The sequence below is a fragment of the Colletotrichum costaricense genome (assembly GCF_030867565.1).
Source record: "Colletotrichum costaricense strain IMI 309622 chromosome Unknown Scaffold_19.1, whole genome shotgun sequence".
Lineage (NCBI taxonomy): Eukaryota > Fungi > Ascomycota > Sordariomycetes > Glomerellales > Glomerellaceae > Colletotrichum > Colletotrichum costaricense.
In genome coordinates this window covers 389117-403270 of record NW_026848248.1, presented here as the reverse complement: position 1 = coordinate 403270, position 14154 = coordinate 389117, and the positions used below count along the sequence as shown (strand labels likewise).

Sequence of the window (14154 nt, the reverse complement as noted above, 5' to 3'; positions counted from 1 at the left end):
GAGCTCTAGACAGCATAACTTTAGAAAACAAAATCCAGAGGTTTACTTTCAGCCTTGATGTCAAGGAAAGTGAGGCGACGCTGTCTAGCTGAAGACGAAGATTTCCATAGGACCGCTTCAAACTCCTTCAGCAATGCCTAGACTGAAATTTCGATTCAATCGATGTAACTAAGCTAAGCTATTATGCATTTCCTATCCTTCCTACGCAACAACTACGCACCCCCGGGAACTCCCAACATGCCGTATGCTATGCCGTCTCTCATCTCCTCAAACATCCAAGTTTTGTACAGTCCATTTGAATAGAATCACTATCAGCCAGGCTCAAACCATAGTGGTCTCAGTTGACCCAAGAATGAGTCTGCTTAGTGAGGGTGGCAAATCCACAGGTTGTTGTCAACAACATCAATAGCCTTGCTATCGACCTGCTTGCCACTCGCATCAAAGGGGCAGACGCGGCGAAGACCGCACTTGATATCACAGGCACCCTCGTTGTCCCCCTTGCACAGGGCAACCTCATACCGGCTGGCGTGGCGGTCGTGGTCCTTCTTGCAGCGGTTCGTGGTGATCTTGTACTGCGCGCGGGGTCCCCAGCCGTTGAGCGGCGTGAAGCCCCAGTTGTCGGTATCCTGGCCGGCCATGTTGGCGCGGCAATTCTGGTGGGCCGCGACGTGGGTGTAGCCGTTGGCGGCCATGTAGGCCTCGGTGTGCTTGTCGAGGATGAAGGAGTAGGAGGAGAAGTCGCCGTTGGACGGGATGCTGCCGGCGAGGCACTGCGGGATCACGCGGGTGTAGTACTCCTCGCAGGCGTAGGCGTTGTTGACGGCCTTGAAGTCGTTGGCGGTCGGGGAGTTCCAGGGGTCGATCTTCTTGTCCGTGACGGTTTCCATTGTGTGCTTCAAGCTTGCCGAGCCGGAGATAGGCGTCAGCTTGTTGGTCTTGGCAAAGGCCTTGGTGTCGTAGATCATGACGGAGTTGTAGTCGAAGGGGATGGAAACGTCGGCGCCCGTGTCGATTGTGAACTGGTCGAGGTCGTCCGTTTGGACGCGGTCTGTCAGGATGCGAATGTATTGGTCGCGGTCGGGGCGTTGGTGCTCATGGGTGAGTCCGATCAGATGTCCAAGCTAAAATTCCGGTATAAGTCTCTGTACATTGCAAAGATGATATGGTATATTCTTACCTCGTGGGAAGGCGTTCCGGCGTCGAGACAGGCCTTATACGTTCCGAAGGAAAGAAATTTCTCCCAAGCATTGGGGTAATCGAGATTGACGAGTCTCTCTCCCGAGCCAGGAGAGCCTAAGCCCCTGGAGAAACATCCGTCGTCAAACTAGGAGTCAGTCAGTCGCGCAGCCCAAACCATATTCTCTTTTGCAAGTATACGTTACCTTTTTGTGTTCATCTCATTTACGTAAAGTTTCAAGGCCTTCTAAATGTATCCCTCAGCAGCTATTGTGAAGTGGTCTTGGGAGCGCCACCTGCATGCCTGCTATACGGGTCTGACTTGTGGCAGGTTCCACCAGGTAGGCTGTTTAATTTTCTCTCGGAAAGAGAGTTCCGGTCCAGCGTCCATGGATCCCAACCGATCAAAGCCTAAAGTGAGAGCTCGTCACATTTTCTTTGGGAACGTTGAGAAGCGCGCGGCAAGTAAGCTGGCTATACTCTACGCAGCGGGCCGCCGCCGCCCTCACAGAGCCCTTTTGGCTTGTCACACCGCCGGAATCATGAATCACTCCTTCAGTCCGTACATCCGACCAGAATAATAGCCTTGTTATCCAGGTAAGAGCTTTGTTGCAAGGAAGCCTTTTACGTCGGCGATTACTAAAGCAAGGCATTCCATCCTCTTCTCGGCCCATTCCGGACGCTGATTGGCCCAAGGCGCCGGAGGTGCCAAGATGCCGTCTACGTGGGCTCACGCCGAAGGGACTCTGGGAGACTCGGAAAGAGGGATGGATAGTGGTCTTCTTTCTGAGATTTTCTCTCATGATCCAATTCCGGTTGGTGAGGTCTCCTGCTCACTACCAGCACGCATATATCACAGCATCACTATAGAGGAACGAAGAAGCAGCGGTGCTGCTAGGCTATTTATTAATCTCAGATTGCCTACCTTACCATGTGTTCGTAATCTCAAAAGCCGCTTGCGGAACTGCTCTGGAAAACCCTGACTTGTAGCAGTGCTATGTAGTCGAAAGCTGAGGCTTCATCGTTAACGAAGGACATGAGGCAGGGCGTTTGATACAAATGACCATTAGACGTCACGGAATCAAAACCCGTTACACATGAAGATAGGAAGAAAAAAAAAAGAGTTCACCCCCCCGGTGCTGAATTGGGAGTTACATCTCTTGGTGCTCATGCTGGAAATCGAACTCGGAGCCTGTCGTCGAGTAGGCATGTATTGGGGCGAATTAATTGTTGACCTTGATACCACTCCACCACCCAGCCAGTTTGACCTGACCCGTCGACCTAGACGGGCGCCGTCTGGCTGGTGACAGGAATGGCGTTGAGGGGGTATATATGGGCTCCTTCCCATGTGTATTCAGTAGATGGGATGAATACGCATTTGTACACGGGATCATTGTCCCTCGCCCATCTCGGCTGGAACACAGAGAGTGGTCAGCCAGTTGAGTTCAAGAACGTAAGGGAACCAGCCTCTCCTTTTTCGTGCTTTCATAGTCATGGGATAGTTTTGCTACTTCTCATGCTCCAACCAGATACGACGATGCTCTATGATGATCAAGACCAGCTGATTAAAGAGTCAATATTTGCTTTTTACGCAACGAGGCTCCTCTCAATGATTTTTCCAAGTCATTGGGAAGTCGAGTTCGGTTTATTCATTGCCTATGCAAAGTAGGAAGGGATGACTTGAATTTGTCTTCATCAATAAACATGGCGTCTCCCTTTACACCTATGACTGACTCGACTCCCATGGAATCACTTTCGTCTTTTATGCCGACGTCAGCAAGGAGCACTCTAGTCTACACGCCGCGGATAGTGATCCTGTCACTTATACATCAAATCAACATAACAGTCATGTTGGCAGAAAACGCTCGAATGTTTCAATTTGTGGGCATTGACGTGACTGCCCCTTTTTGTCTATTCGCACCATGCAATCTAGGTATATCCTCCTCAAGTCGTAACCAACAACTATACAACAACGAATCCAACAAGGCGCCATCGATGAAGTAACCCGTGCCCGTCTAATGCGTTATGAACCCCTAATCGCAAGCATGTAAATCGTTCATGAGCAAAGGAGAAAAGAAAAGCCGCATTCCTGCACAGGTCCCTTATCCGTGGATGCGCCTTTCCAGAAAGAAACCCGCTTAGCTTCGTGTGGCCTGTTTCAAACCACCGTGTGGCGCCTTCGTCATGTCGTTCAGTAAACACTGCCCAAGATACTCCTGTCCCGCTTCTCCGCGGCGTCAATGTCATCCTCGTCTGCCTCAGAGCCTCGATGGCTGCTATTGGTATCGCCAAGGCGGTTGGCGCGGCGCCGCCGGCTCTTCTCGTCTGATTGCTCATCTTCGGTGTTTGGTGTCATGTTTCCTTTGGTTTGACCACCGACGATGCTGTTGATACTGCCGTTGGCGCCGTTGGCGTCTCCATTAGACACAATGCCAACCTTGATCTTGGTCACGGCTGTGACCTCCGGTCTGTGGCCATCCTCCTCGGAAGAGTCTGTGTCACTGCCGGCAATCGAGGTCTGTCCGGAGAAAGTTCCGCCAAAATCACGGCCAACGTTCAGGTGCGGCGAGATCATGCTCCGTAGACGATCTTCGGCAGAGATAAAGGATGGGGTTCCATCGGGAGATGAAACAACTTCATGGCGAGCTCGGGTGACGTCGATCTGCGGTGGCCGGCCATCGCTGTCGGTGCCCTCGTCGGATGTGTATCCCTGCTCGCATCGCTTAATGGGTCGCCGTCCTGGTGCAGGGGACTGCCGACGGGATACAACAGACCCATTAGAGGTGACTTCGTCCGTTCGGCGAAGGGCTTCCAGGTCGTCTCGCCTCTGGTAGTGGCTCTTGTGATTACACCCGTTAGGACAGCCACCCCAGCGCCGCGTGACGATGAAGGTCTTACTGCGTTCGAGAAGAGTACCGTTCTTGGCATCCTTGGTGGACCTTTCCTGGTTTCCCTCGACCTCGCTACGTTCCTTCTCCTCCTTCTCCTTTAACTCGGCCCGCTCCTTGCGTAGCTCTGACCATGTCCGGAGTTTATTCTCGAGGATGTACTTGCCGCTCTCTTCTTGCTTGCGCATGATGAGAAACTCGCAGTGGTTGACGTTCCGCAGGTCCTCAAAGTACTCGACAGTGAAGTGATACCACTTCATCAAGAACACCCGGGACATGAGGCCGTGGGTGACTAAAGGAGTTAGCAACACAAGGCAAAACGGCTCGGAGGTGTCCGGCATACCTAATACACAAACGCTGGCAAAATCATTCTCGCCAAACTGACGCCACAGACTCTCATTGAAGCCACTAACTCTGTCGTAGGCGTCTGCGGCGCTCTCGCCATTGGGGATGCGGTAGAAGAAATGGCCGTAATCGGCACGCTCTTGCCACATGCGTTCCATTTCGGCGGAGCACGGCTGGAAGTTACCAAAGTCCTGCTCACGCAAGCGAGGTTCCTCGTAGACCTTGATGTTGGAGCGCTTGAACGGAGAAGGATCCTCCTCGTCGGATGTCAGAGTCGAGAGAATGCCCTCGGTTGTCTCGCGAGTCCGGCGGTAGGGGGAAGTAAAGAAATGCAGTGTGTCATCGGCACGCAGTAACTTGCGCAGGTTGCGGCCAGCTTCGTAGGCTTGTTGCCAGCCATCTTGTGTCAACTTTACTCGGTGGTCGGGTATCGTTTGGTGAATATCGCGGTTCTCTGCGTTGTGAAAAACAGTTAGCAATCCGGTCGAACGGAGATATCTCGGACCAAGGGAAACAGAGAAAGAAAGAGAGAGTCGCACTGTTGCCCTCTGACTGAGCGTGCCGAATGAGGATGATGAGCCTCGGTTTGACCATGATGTCGGGTTGTGGCGGGTGTGTTTTCCGGTTTGTAATCGGGATCAGGCGCCTAGAAGTTGTTTGGAGCGGTCGACAATGTGGTTGTCGGCGGTGTAGTGAGAGAGGTGGTTGTGGTTATTGTAAGAAGCAAGAAGTTCTTTATTGCCCGAAGAATACCATTCAGAGAAGTGAACAAAGCTCTGTGCAAACAAAATGGACGCGAGCCTCTTGTCGCAAAAAGTCGTAGCGTTGGGAACCTTGTTGACCGGGAAGGATGTGGAAGTGTAGGGGAAAGAATGAGGCGTGGCGGGGCAAAGGCAGGAGAGTGGTAGACGTGGGGCGGATGCTAGTCGCAGAGGCAAACCTTGGGATGGGGCTGCCGTTGTACGTGTATCGCTTTATGCCAACCTTAACCTTAGGAACGGACGGGGAGAGGGATGGAGCCTGCTTTAGTAGTGTGTAGACGTTTCCGACCAGCAGGTTGAAGAGGTTGAGATGGGTTGAGTTTGGGTTGAAGGTGCAAGGAACGTAAGGCGTAGCAAGGAGTGGTTTAAGTGGGATGGAATGGACATGTCTGTCATTGCAAGAGAGAAGTCTCAGGGGTGTTTTTTTGGAGGGGAAGTGTGACTCTCAGGGACTCTCTTGGTTGTCTGATGCATCCACCATCACTGACTGCATGCATGCGATACGTATCTTGCCCATGCCACTGCCGCTATGAGTGACAATGATCAACTCCCGCATAGGGGCATGAGGACTGTACATCAATCGACGGCGTGTTGCCCCTTGTGTGCCAGGTATTTTTGGGTATTGCCATGGCAAGCCGCAAGCCGCAAGCCAGCCGCAAAACCGCAAATCTCCTGTAGGAGGTATACTAGAGAAAAGGACCCCTCGTCCCACCCAAATGAATGACAGTCAAACAGACCCATCCACACTCTGCCCTGTACCTTTACCAGAGACAACCCAATCGACTTGGGCTGGCTCTTTAGGTATTCCGCGGGGGCTTAAAGACAGGCAGGGCCGTCCCCCCTCCAAGTTGTTCCAACAGGCCACGGCCCCTGGCCATCTCTTGCTCTACAGCGGGGTACATCGGAAGATCTCAACGCCCTGTCAGCCAACCAGACGTCAGAGGCAGGGCTCGAGCGGCACCTTGAGACAGGGAATGTGCAGCCCCTGATTGGCGCACCTACCCTCCGACAAGCGGCGAGGCTGTATGCCCCACCTTGCGGCGGCACGGCGGCACTTGCAATTTTTTATCCTTCCTTTCTCTTTCACTTTTTATGAGTACCTTTGCCTAAGGTAAGGTAGGTAGGTTCTCTCTGAATGGGTCTGCGAATACGGACATCCATTCACGGATTGTAATCTTGTAAAAAAAGAATGGAGGGGAAACGGGGTCTGCCGGCACTACTTACTTTTGTCTTACCTGCAGAACCAAAGTGCCCGCATTCCTGGTGAAGCCATACTACAACCCCAAAATGCATCTTCATCCAACAGACGAAGAGCAAACCGCATACATTCTGTTGGACGTTGTGGTGCGACTCCTCTTTCTGCAGTCTTCCCAACCAATATTCCCTTCCTGTGATTGTGATTCACTCATCACGTCCATCTTGACGCCTGACAACCAACATCACTGCAACCCCATACATACATAGTAAGGTAAACTCAAAAAAGTATGTGTATCCGTACCGAGTGCTTGTGTCACTCAAATTCCGCACCTCGTCTGGCTCAAGCGTGGTTCATCTGCATGCTCCGATTAGGCGCGTTGGCCAGAACCGCCCATTCCCAGCACTGTCATTCGATATTCAATCTTTGTTCCCCACCTCATCCACACAACCTTGCCCACACCTTGCAACTCCCGTCGCCCCCAATCACCTTGCTTCATTTCCTCAGCCTTTCCAAATGGCAAACAGGCAATCGCACACCTCGCCGCAAACGTGCTTGACTCTTACCGGTTCTTACCAACAGGCAGGTCAGAAACAGCAGGCAGCCGCCGCCACCCCGGCCCATCTCCTAGCCGCCCACAACCGACCGACCTCTCACCACACCACCGCGCGCGAATCTTTTCCCGCTTAGATTACCTTACCTTACGCCGCGCGCGCGCGCCTCCATCTCGCGATCTCTTGTGGTAGCTCACAATCAAACATCAAGTCACCAACATTCAATCACCCACTTCACCCACTCCAACAGTCAGTCACACTCTGCCTAGACCGGGGAAGACTGCAACGCAAACCACCCAGCTACGTACGCAGACGGCTACCATCACATGCGCCTTCCCGCCCGCCCGTTTTGCATAACCCATCGTATAGCTGCTAGCAAAGCGCAATCACCGTAGCCGGGCCTACCAACGTTCCTCCCCCCCAGATCAGCCCATTCCACATCCAGCCTCATCCCACAATCATACGACTCTCCTCCGCCAATCTCAAAAGCTGCTCAACGCAACCGCCCACCGCCGAATCCGCAGGATCCGGTCCTCAACCGACGGACCGACCTCCCTTCCACACCCCGAACACCACCGGCCGCAACAGCAGCAGCAAAAATGTCCGGCGAAGGCCCCGAATCAATCCCCACCTCAGCGGACCCCCGCTCCCGCCGCCCAACAAAGAAACGCGCCCTCACCCCCGTCTCCGAACACGCAAAACACCTCGAGACCCTCTTCTCCAAACCAGACCAAGAGATCCGTCTCCCTTCCGATCCCGGCGCCGTCGCCAAACGCGCCGTCGCCGCCCCGCCCGAGATCGTCACAAACGTCCAAGGTTCCTCCGCCGGCGCCGGCTCCGGCGAGTTCCACGTCTACAAGGCCAGCCGGCGCCGCGAGTACGACCGCCTGCGCGCCATGGACGACGAGGTCAGACAGGAGAAGGAAAACGACGAGTTTGAGCGGCAAAAGGCCGAGCGGGCTGCCAAGGACGAGGAGCGCACGAGGAAGAATCGGGAAAAGAGGGATAAGAAGAAGCAAAAGGGTAAAAAGGGACCCGGTGGTGGTGGTGGTGGTGCTGCTGCTGCTGCTGGCGTGGCAAAGGGAGGAGCTGCAGCCGCTTCTTCGTCAAGTGGTGGTGTCGCCGCAAGGGCTGCGGCGGAAACATCTACAAACAAGGAGGATGAAGATGCCAAGGATGATAAGGACGGCAAGAGCAAGGGCTCAGAGACGGCAACGACCTCGTCAGGAGCTGCTCAGCCCCCGGGTATCGTGATCCACGACGAGGACTGATTCATCGTCCCGTGGTTTTGGAGGGCCCCTTGGACCTGAGCCTGGGTCTTGGGGTTCGGTTGCTGTCGAGCTTTGAGCTCTTGTTTTCAAGCTTGAACATAAGCTTGGCGTGACCAAAAATAACTTCAGACCAAACACCAAATGTTCGGTGGGTCCCGCGCCCAACTTAAACATTGATTTGACAAGACAGGAGACACAAGACAGGGGGGCATTTTCAGAAAAGCATGAGCATCAAAGCTTTTTTTGTCCTTTGGAGATGTCCCGAGAACTTCAGTCGTCTAGGTAATTTCTAATCCCATATCTATGCATCCATACAGGGGTATGACCTTTTTTTTCATCTTCATCACTGCTCATTGCAACCGCTCTCCCGTCTTCGTCATGAAAAATACCGGATCCGACTAACGTCAACAGGCATCTTATTCGTCGCCACCTCCGTGCAGGCCGTTGCCCATTTGCGCTGCCTTTCTTGCGCTGCAAATGTCGTCTACTCTGAGGAGCAAGCAAGCGGACTGTGAGCCATGTATTAGTATTGTTGAACAATGTGTAAAAGATAAAGAGAAAAGAGGGGCAAAAATCGTAAACCAATGTAGACATACCTCAATCGCCGTCTTGATGCTCTGCAACTTGATAGCCTCCGGCTCCCACACACCGTACTCCTTCATGTCGGCGACAACGCCAGAGTCACCGTTGATACCCCACGAGTGCTTGCCCTCTGCGTGCTTGGCGCGCAGGTCAGTCAGTACTCTGACGGGGCTGGCACCGGCGTTCTGGACCAAGGTACGGGGGATAACCTCAAGGGCGTCAGCGACGGCCTTGTACGGCCATTGCTGGACACCCTCGACGCCCTTTGCGAGCTGGCTCAACCGCACCGAGACGGCCATCTCAGTAGCACCACCACCGGGGGAGAGTCTGGGGTTGAACATGACGTTGCGAGCAACACCCATGGCATCCTGCAGGTTACGCTCAATCTCGTTGAGCACGTCCTTCGACGGGCCGCGGAGGAGCACTGTGCAGGCCTTGGGGTTCTTGCATCCGGTGAGGAAGGTGAAGTACTCGTCGCCAATCTTCTCAATCTCAAACAGGCCGCAGAGCGTGCCGACATCGGAGTCCTGGATGTCATCGACGCGGTTGACAATGGTGGCGCCCGTCGCTCTTGCTATTCTGTTGTTGTCCGTCTTGCGAACGCGGCGGAGGGCGGTGATGTTAGCCTTCATGAAGTAGTGCTGAGCGAGATCTGCAGGATGTTAGCCCTCATTCCCCAATACCTAGCCGACAATAAGACGCACCTGAGACACCCTTCTCGGTAATGACCAGATCGGGCTTAAGAGCAATAATACCCTCGCACATAGCCTTAACCTGCTCCTCCTCAATCTGCAGGATACGGTTCCAGTCCTCCTCCTTGGAAATCTCGATATTGGTCTGCGACTCGCCCTTCTTGTACTCCAAGGGGCAGTCGAGGAGGACGATTCTGGGATTCTCTATTCTCCGGCGCATCTTGGGATGGGTGATGTCCTTGTTGAGCATGACACCGTCTAGCACTCTGCTGTCCTCGATCTCACCGCCCGGCACCTTCTCCACACGTGCGTATCTCTTGATGTCGACCTCGGTTTTTCCGTTGCCGGCCTCCCAGGTGACGGTGCGGACGGCGCGGAGAGCCAGGTCGCACATCAGGTCGGACCATCTCGAGACGAACTTGGTGCCGATAGAAGAGGAAATGAGGCCGCGCATGGCCTTGTCGTCGTTGACATCGATGGGGAGGGAGATATCGTCGACGATCTCGAGGGCGTCCTTCAGCGCGCGGCGGAAGGCGGCGATGATCTGGACGGGGTGAATGTTACGCTCGAGCTGGGGGAGGGACTGCGCAAGCATCTCGCCAGCTGGGCCAGGTCAGTCTCTGGCTTTATAAGCAGGATAGCTTTCAGGGGCTTACCCAGAATAATGACCGTTGTTGTACCATCGCCAACCTCTTCGTCTTGTGTCCGGCTGAGCTCGATCATGCTCTTTGCTGCAGGGTGCGAGACCTCAATCTCTCTGAGGATGGCATGGCCATCGTTGGTAAGGACGATACCGCCCATGGGGTCGAGGAGCATCTTCAACATAGCCTTGGGACCCAAGCATGATCGAATAATGTCGGCGACGCTGATGGTGGGGTTAGCGAGTGTCTATGGAGTTTTCGAAAGAACATCGTACGTCTTGGCAGCCGCGATGTTGGACATCTGGGCCTTGCGACCCGTCTGCCGTTCACCGGCACCGGTGTCTGTAGAGTACGCAGTTAGTAGCTGATCGTGATATTTGGGGGGGTAAGCTAGTCAGAGCTCTGGGGAAGGAGGGGCTGCCATACTCATTACCACTACTGGAGCCTGCATGGTTGTGCGACAATGATTTTAAGAACCTCAATAGAAAATTGGTGTCGTCGAGAGGATGTGTGTTTGGCGAAGAGCTTCACCGTTGCAGAGGAAACCGTGGAGATGGCGGGGGTGGTGGTGCTGCTGCTGCTCAAGGCACCGGGCTTCTAAAAAGTTCGCTGGGCGGGTTTGTTTTTTGGCGGGATGAAGCTGGAGCTCGGCGGAACCTTTCCCCCGGCTTCACCGAGCTTCACCTGGCTTCTGACTTAGCACACCGATGGACCCACCTTTGACAACGTCCCATACTCTACCCAGGAGTAATTCCAGCAGAAGTTTGGGGCCAGGGGATTTAGCAAATTCTCAGGAGGAACGAAGAGGAAAAGTACCATAGGGTCTTGTTACATACCCAGGGCCCGCTCGCAAGACGAAGGGTTACTCAGCCAGCAGACTTGCCCCTTAGTGACATAACCCCCTATGAAACAGTAAATAGGGCTTCTGTCGAGAGCATCCCCCCTCCCGAGCGGGTATTCCTCTTCCAGCCGGAGTTCTAGGACTTGAATACTTCCCGGAAGTCAGGTATGCTGTACTTAGACTTGAATTATTTTCCATCTCGTCATAAAAGGTCGGGGGAACGTGGCCGAGGGGTATGATAGGAGGGTCTTTGTATTAACTTGAAAGTCCTCGAGCCTCACTCTACCTTACCTTTTGCTCGATTCCCAGTGAAGTCATTCTTTTCGGTCTCTTCTCTCTCCTACATAGCCATGAATCACTCAGATGGCTCACTAGAACGATGAACTGGTAAGCACCAATCAACCAAATTCAGCTACGGAATACTCGCTCTCACTGCCCTCAGAGTCCTTCTGAGCCTCTGCCAGTCCGCTGTAAAGAGATTCCATGCCATGTCCTAGACGTCCATGCCCTAAACCATTGAATTCCTCATTATTTGACGCAACTTCTATCTCTTGCGCATTCTCTGCTTGCAATTCGGCCATTTCCCACTCGACCCCCAACTGCTATCTAGCGTGTTGGTCCTACCAATGGACTTCGTTGCGAAGCCCAGAACTTTTAGAAGGAGCCGTGTTGCCTTGATGTCTGTTATTTTGCCCTCTAATCAGACCTTGCGGCCTGATATTATGTTGAGATTGCGACGACTCATGCTGCATAGGCGTCCACCTTGACTGAGACGCCCGAGCAACCGGGGCAAATTCTTGCCAATCACCCTCAAAGGTAATGTCTACGATGCACTCATCGCTCGCCATGGCGTCCTGGAGTGATTCCCACCGCACTTTGTCGGCGTCTGCCGCCAAATTAAAGCGGTCCCAGAACTCGGCCTTTCTCAGCAACAACGTACTCTTGCTGACACGCCTGTCTGTTTCTTTCCAGGGAAGACCAGTCACATCCGATGCGCAGAGAAAGTCGTCAAGTGTGCTGTCATCCGGCATATAACCCTTTTTGGACCCGGTCACGAAGATTGGCACGCCGTCTCCAGAAATCTTCAGCCTCATCTTCACATCCTCTAAACCTGAATCGACCCTCCCAATGGTAAGCTTGTCAAAATCACCAAGCTGTGGAGGTTCCATCTTGTCCAGTTGCTCTTCCATGATGGGCAGTGGCTTGCTGGTGTTCACCACTACTAGGATGCTGTCACAAGGTATAGCAACCTTGATGAAAGATTGTGGCATTGGTGTCAGTTCGATCGGAGCTGGGCCATTGACTTGGGCCAGAGGCTTGGTTATCTCGATGCATACCCATCTGCGTTTCACTCCGTTGATATCGGTGCTTGGATAAAGTTTTAGCTAGGCCATGTGTCGAACAAGGACGAAATACTTACATATCCAAGTCTATCAATGACAGTTTGTGTTTCCGATCACGTTCAAAGAATCTCTCTGTGGTGAAACTCGAGTCATCGTCGTCGTCTCCTGCATCAGTACCCAGGGCCCCCCCCGGAAACGACTTTTGCCCGTTGTTCTCCCTTTGGAAATGTACGTACTGTATCGAACGCCTCCGATAACCGTTCAATTCCATAGACCTGGCTTGAAAGGCGCTGAAGCTCTTGTTCATTGACATGCCGTGGTAGCTGGGTTGCCACTCGATATTCATGATCTGATCGGCCCGCCGCCGAGCAATTACTCCGGGAATACTGTGGACGGTCTTGTTGTATGGACGTGATACTGCCGTAAGCCTGAGAGAGGCCCCTTTGCTGTTTACTGATGAGCGAAATATTCTCTATCGACAAAAAGATAGCTTACACAAACATCGATCTGACTCTGATGTAAGCGTTATACATGTCCCACCACTCGTTGGCATAAGGCGGGCTTCTGTCTGGTAGAGTAACTTCCATGGATGGAAACCCCAAACGCCGTTTCTCATCTTCAGCAGCGTTGATAACTTCCTTCCGTCTTAATGACTTCGGCAAGGCGAGGGCAAGGTCGGTCATATCGATGCCACCAAAAGCCATGATATCGTTTCGAGATTCATGTCGTAAACGGGCTGGGTCTTGTTCAACCTTGGCTCGGTACTCGTCCCTGCGTTGTAACCCAGTTCGGAGTCCTAAAATTAGCTTCTCCTGAACGCTCATGTCAGGCTTGAGGTCGGACATCTTGGCGAGGTTGTAGCCGGCATCGGTTTCGACTTGGATATTTGCTGGGTTTCGGCAAAGCGACGCCACGCCTAACACTTCTGTTAAGCAAGGAAACCCAAATGTTTTGCATATTATTCTTACTGTGACGGGAGACTTCAGGGAAGCAGCCGAGACGAGTTGGCCGCGGTGGGCGAAATTCTGGGATTGGGGCTGCGATATATTAGCGATGAAATTTCTCTTTCGGAGACAAAAATCTGTAGCCATAGGCCAGCCACAACCCTTTAAGCCATTGCCTGAACTTCCGACCGCCATGGTTCTTCTGTGTCTTCGTATATATTGATGTTGTCGCTGTTCTGGCCTTGTTCCCATCATCACCCGCGGTGCTGCACTGGGCACGACCACGCTCGAACGGTTTCGTTGTTCGACTCGCTTTCTTTTAGGCGCGTTGTGCTCACCTTCGCTCGCACGCCTCTTTCCACGTTGAACCCAGGGCAAAGTCATGTTGTTGACTGCTTTACTCGTGGCCGGTTAAGGAGTATGCCGTGGTGTTGTACTTGGTGAGACTTGCGTGATGCCTCGAGATGAATGGCGACTAGACCCTACGCGTAAACTAGCAACGGAAGGAGCTACCTTTCAATTGAGCTCCGGTGACTGTTTCAGAATTGCGTATATCAGTTGATTTCGCTTGGAGGCTCGAAAGGATCGGGGAAGGCCGGTATCAGAGATGTAAGCCACCTAGCGCCGAGTGATCCGGTCGGGAGGTTGTTTGCAAGTAGTGTGTGGTATAAATGACTGAAAGTTGAAGAGGAAGGGAGGTCTTGCGCTCCATAAAAGTACTAAAAGACAAGATCAGGATTAACGACTGAAGAAAGGAAAGGAAGCTATTCGCGGCCACTTTGAAGCGAGTGTTGGGATGGACGGTCCGAAGGTAGCAGATGCAGCGAGGAGGTGCGAGACAAATGAATGGACGGCCGTCATCGAAAGAGGAAAGAAGAAGAGAGAATCGATAGGTCTCTCGCGTTCCAGTCTTCGAGGCAA

At 53.1% G+C, this 14154-nt stretch overlaps 4 protein-coding genes across 4 annotated transcripts; 1 reads left to right on the top strand and 3 right to left on the bottom strand.

Annotated features, from left to right (window-relative positions):
• Positions 1–362: 362 nt before the first annotated feature.
• CCOS01_13982 (uncharacterized protein) lies at positions 363–3026 on the bottom strand (the record flags this gene model as incomplete). The annotated part of the gene is made up of 3 exons (XM_060462126.1): positions 363–1121; positions 1178–1324; positions 3021–3026. The coding sequence occupies 3 exons, from the start codon at positions 3024–3026 to the stop codon at positions 363–365; spliced, it is 912 nt and encodes a 303-aa protein (XP_060307222.1).
• A 341-nt stretch (positions 3027–3367) lies between these two features.
• On the bottom strand, positions 3368–5003 carry CCOS01_13981 (phosphoglycerate mutase; the record flags this gene model as incomplete). Its single annotated transcript, XM_060462125.1, has 3 exons — positions 3368–4356; positions 4408–4863; positions 4949–5003. The coding sequence occupies 3 exons, from the start codon at positions 5001–5003 to the stop codon at positions 3368–3370; spliced, it is 1500 nt and encodes a 499-aa protein (XP_060307221.1).
• Positions 5004–7518: 2515 nt separating this feature from the next.
• CCOS01_13980 (uncharacterized protein) lies at positions 7519–8190 on the top strand (the record flags this gene model as incomplete). Its single annotated transcript, XM_060462124.1, has 1 exon — positions 7519–8190. One exon carries the CDS (start codon positions 7519–7521, stop codon positions 8188–8190), a length of 672 nt encoding a protein of 223 aa, XP_060307220.1.
• Positions 8191–8606: 416 nt separating this feature from the next.
• Positions 8607–13617, bottom strand: CCOS01_13979 (T-complex protein 1; the record flags this gene model as incomplete). The annotated part of the gene is made up of 10 exons (XM_060462123.1): positions 8607–8699; positions 8787–9424; positions 9477–10067; positions 10121–10329; positions 10381–10447; positions 11380–11414; positions 11571–12287; positions 12367–12675; positions 12785–13214; positions 13572–13617. 10 exons carry the CDS (start codon positions 13615–13617, stop codon positions 8607–8609), a joined length of 3135 nt encoding a protein of 1044 aa, XP_060307219.1.
• Positions 13618–14154: the final 537 nt, after the last annotated feature.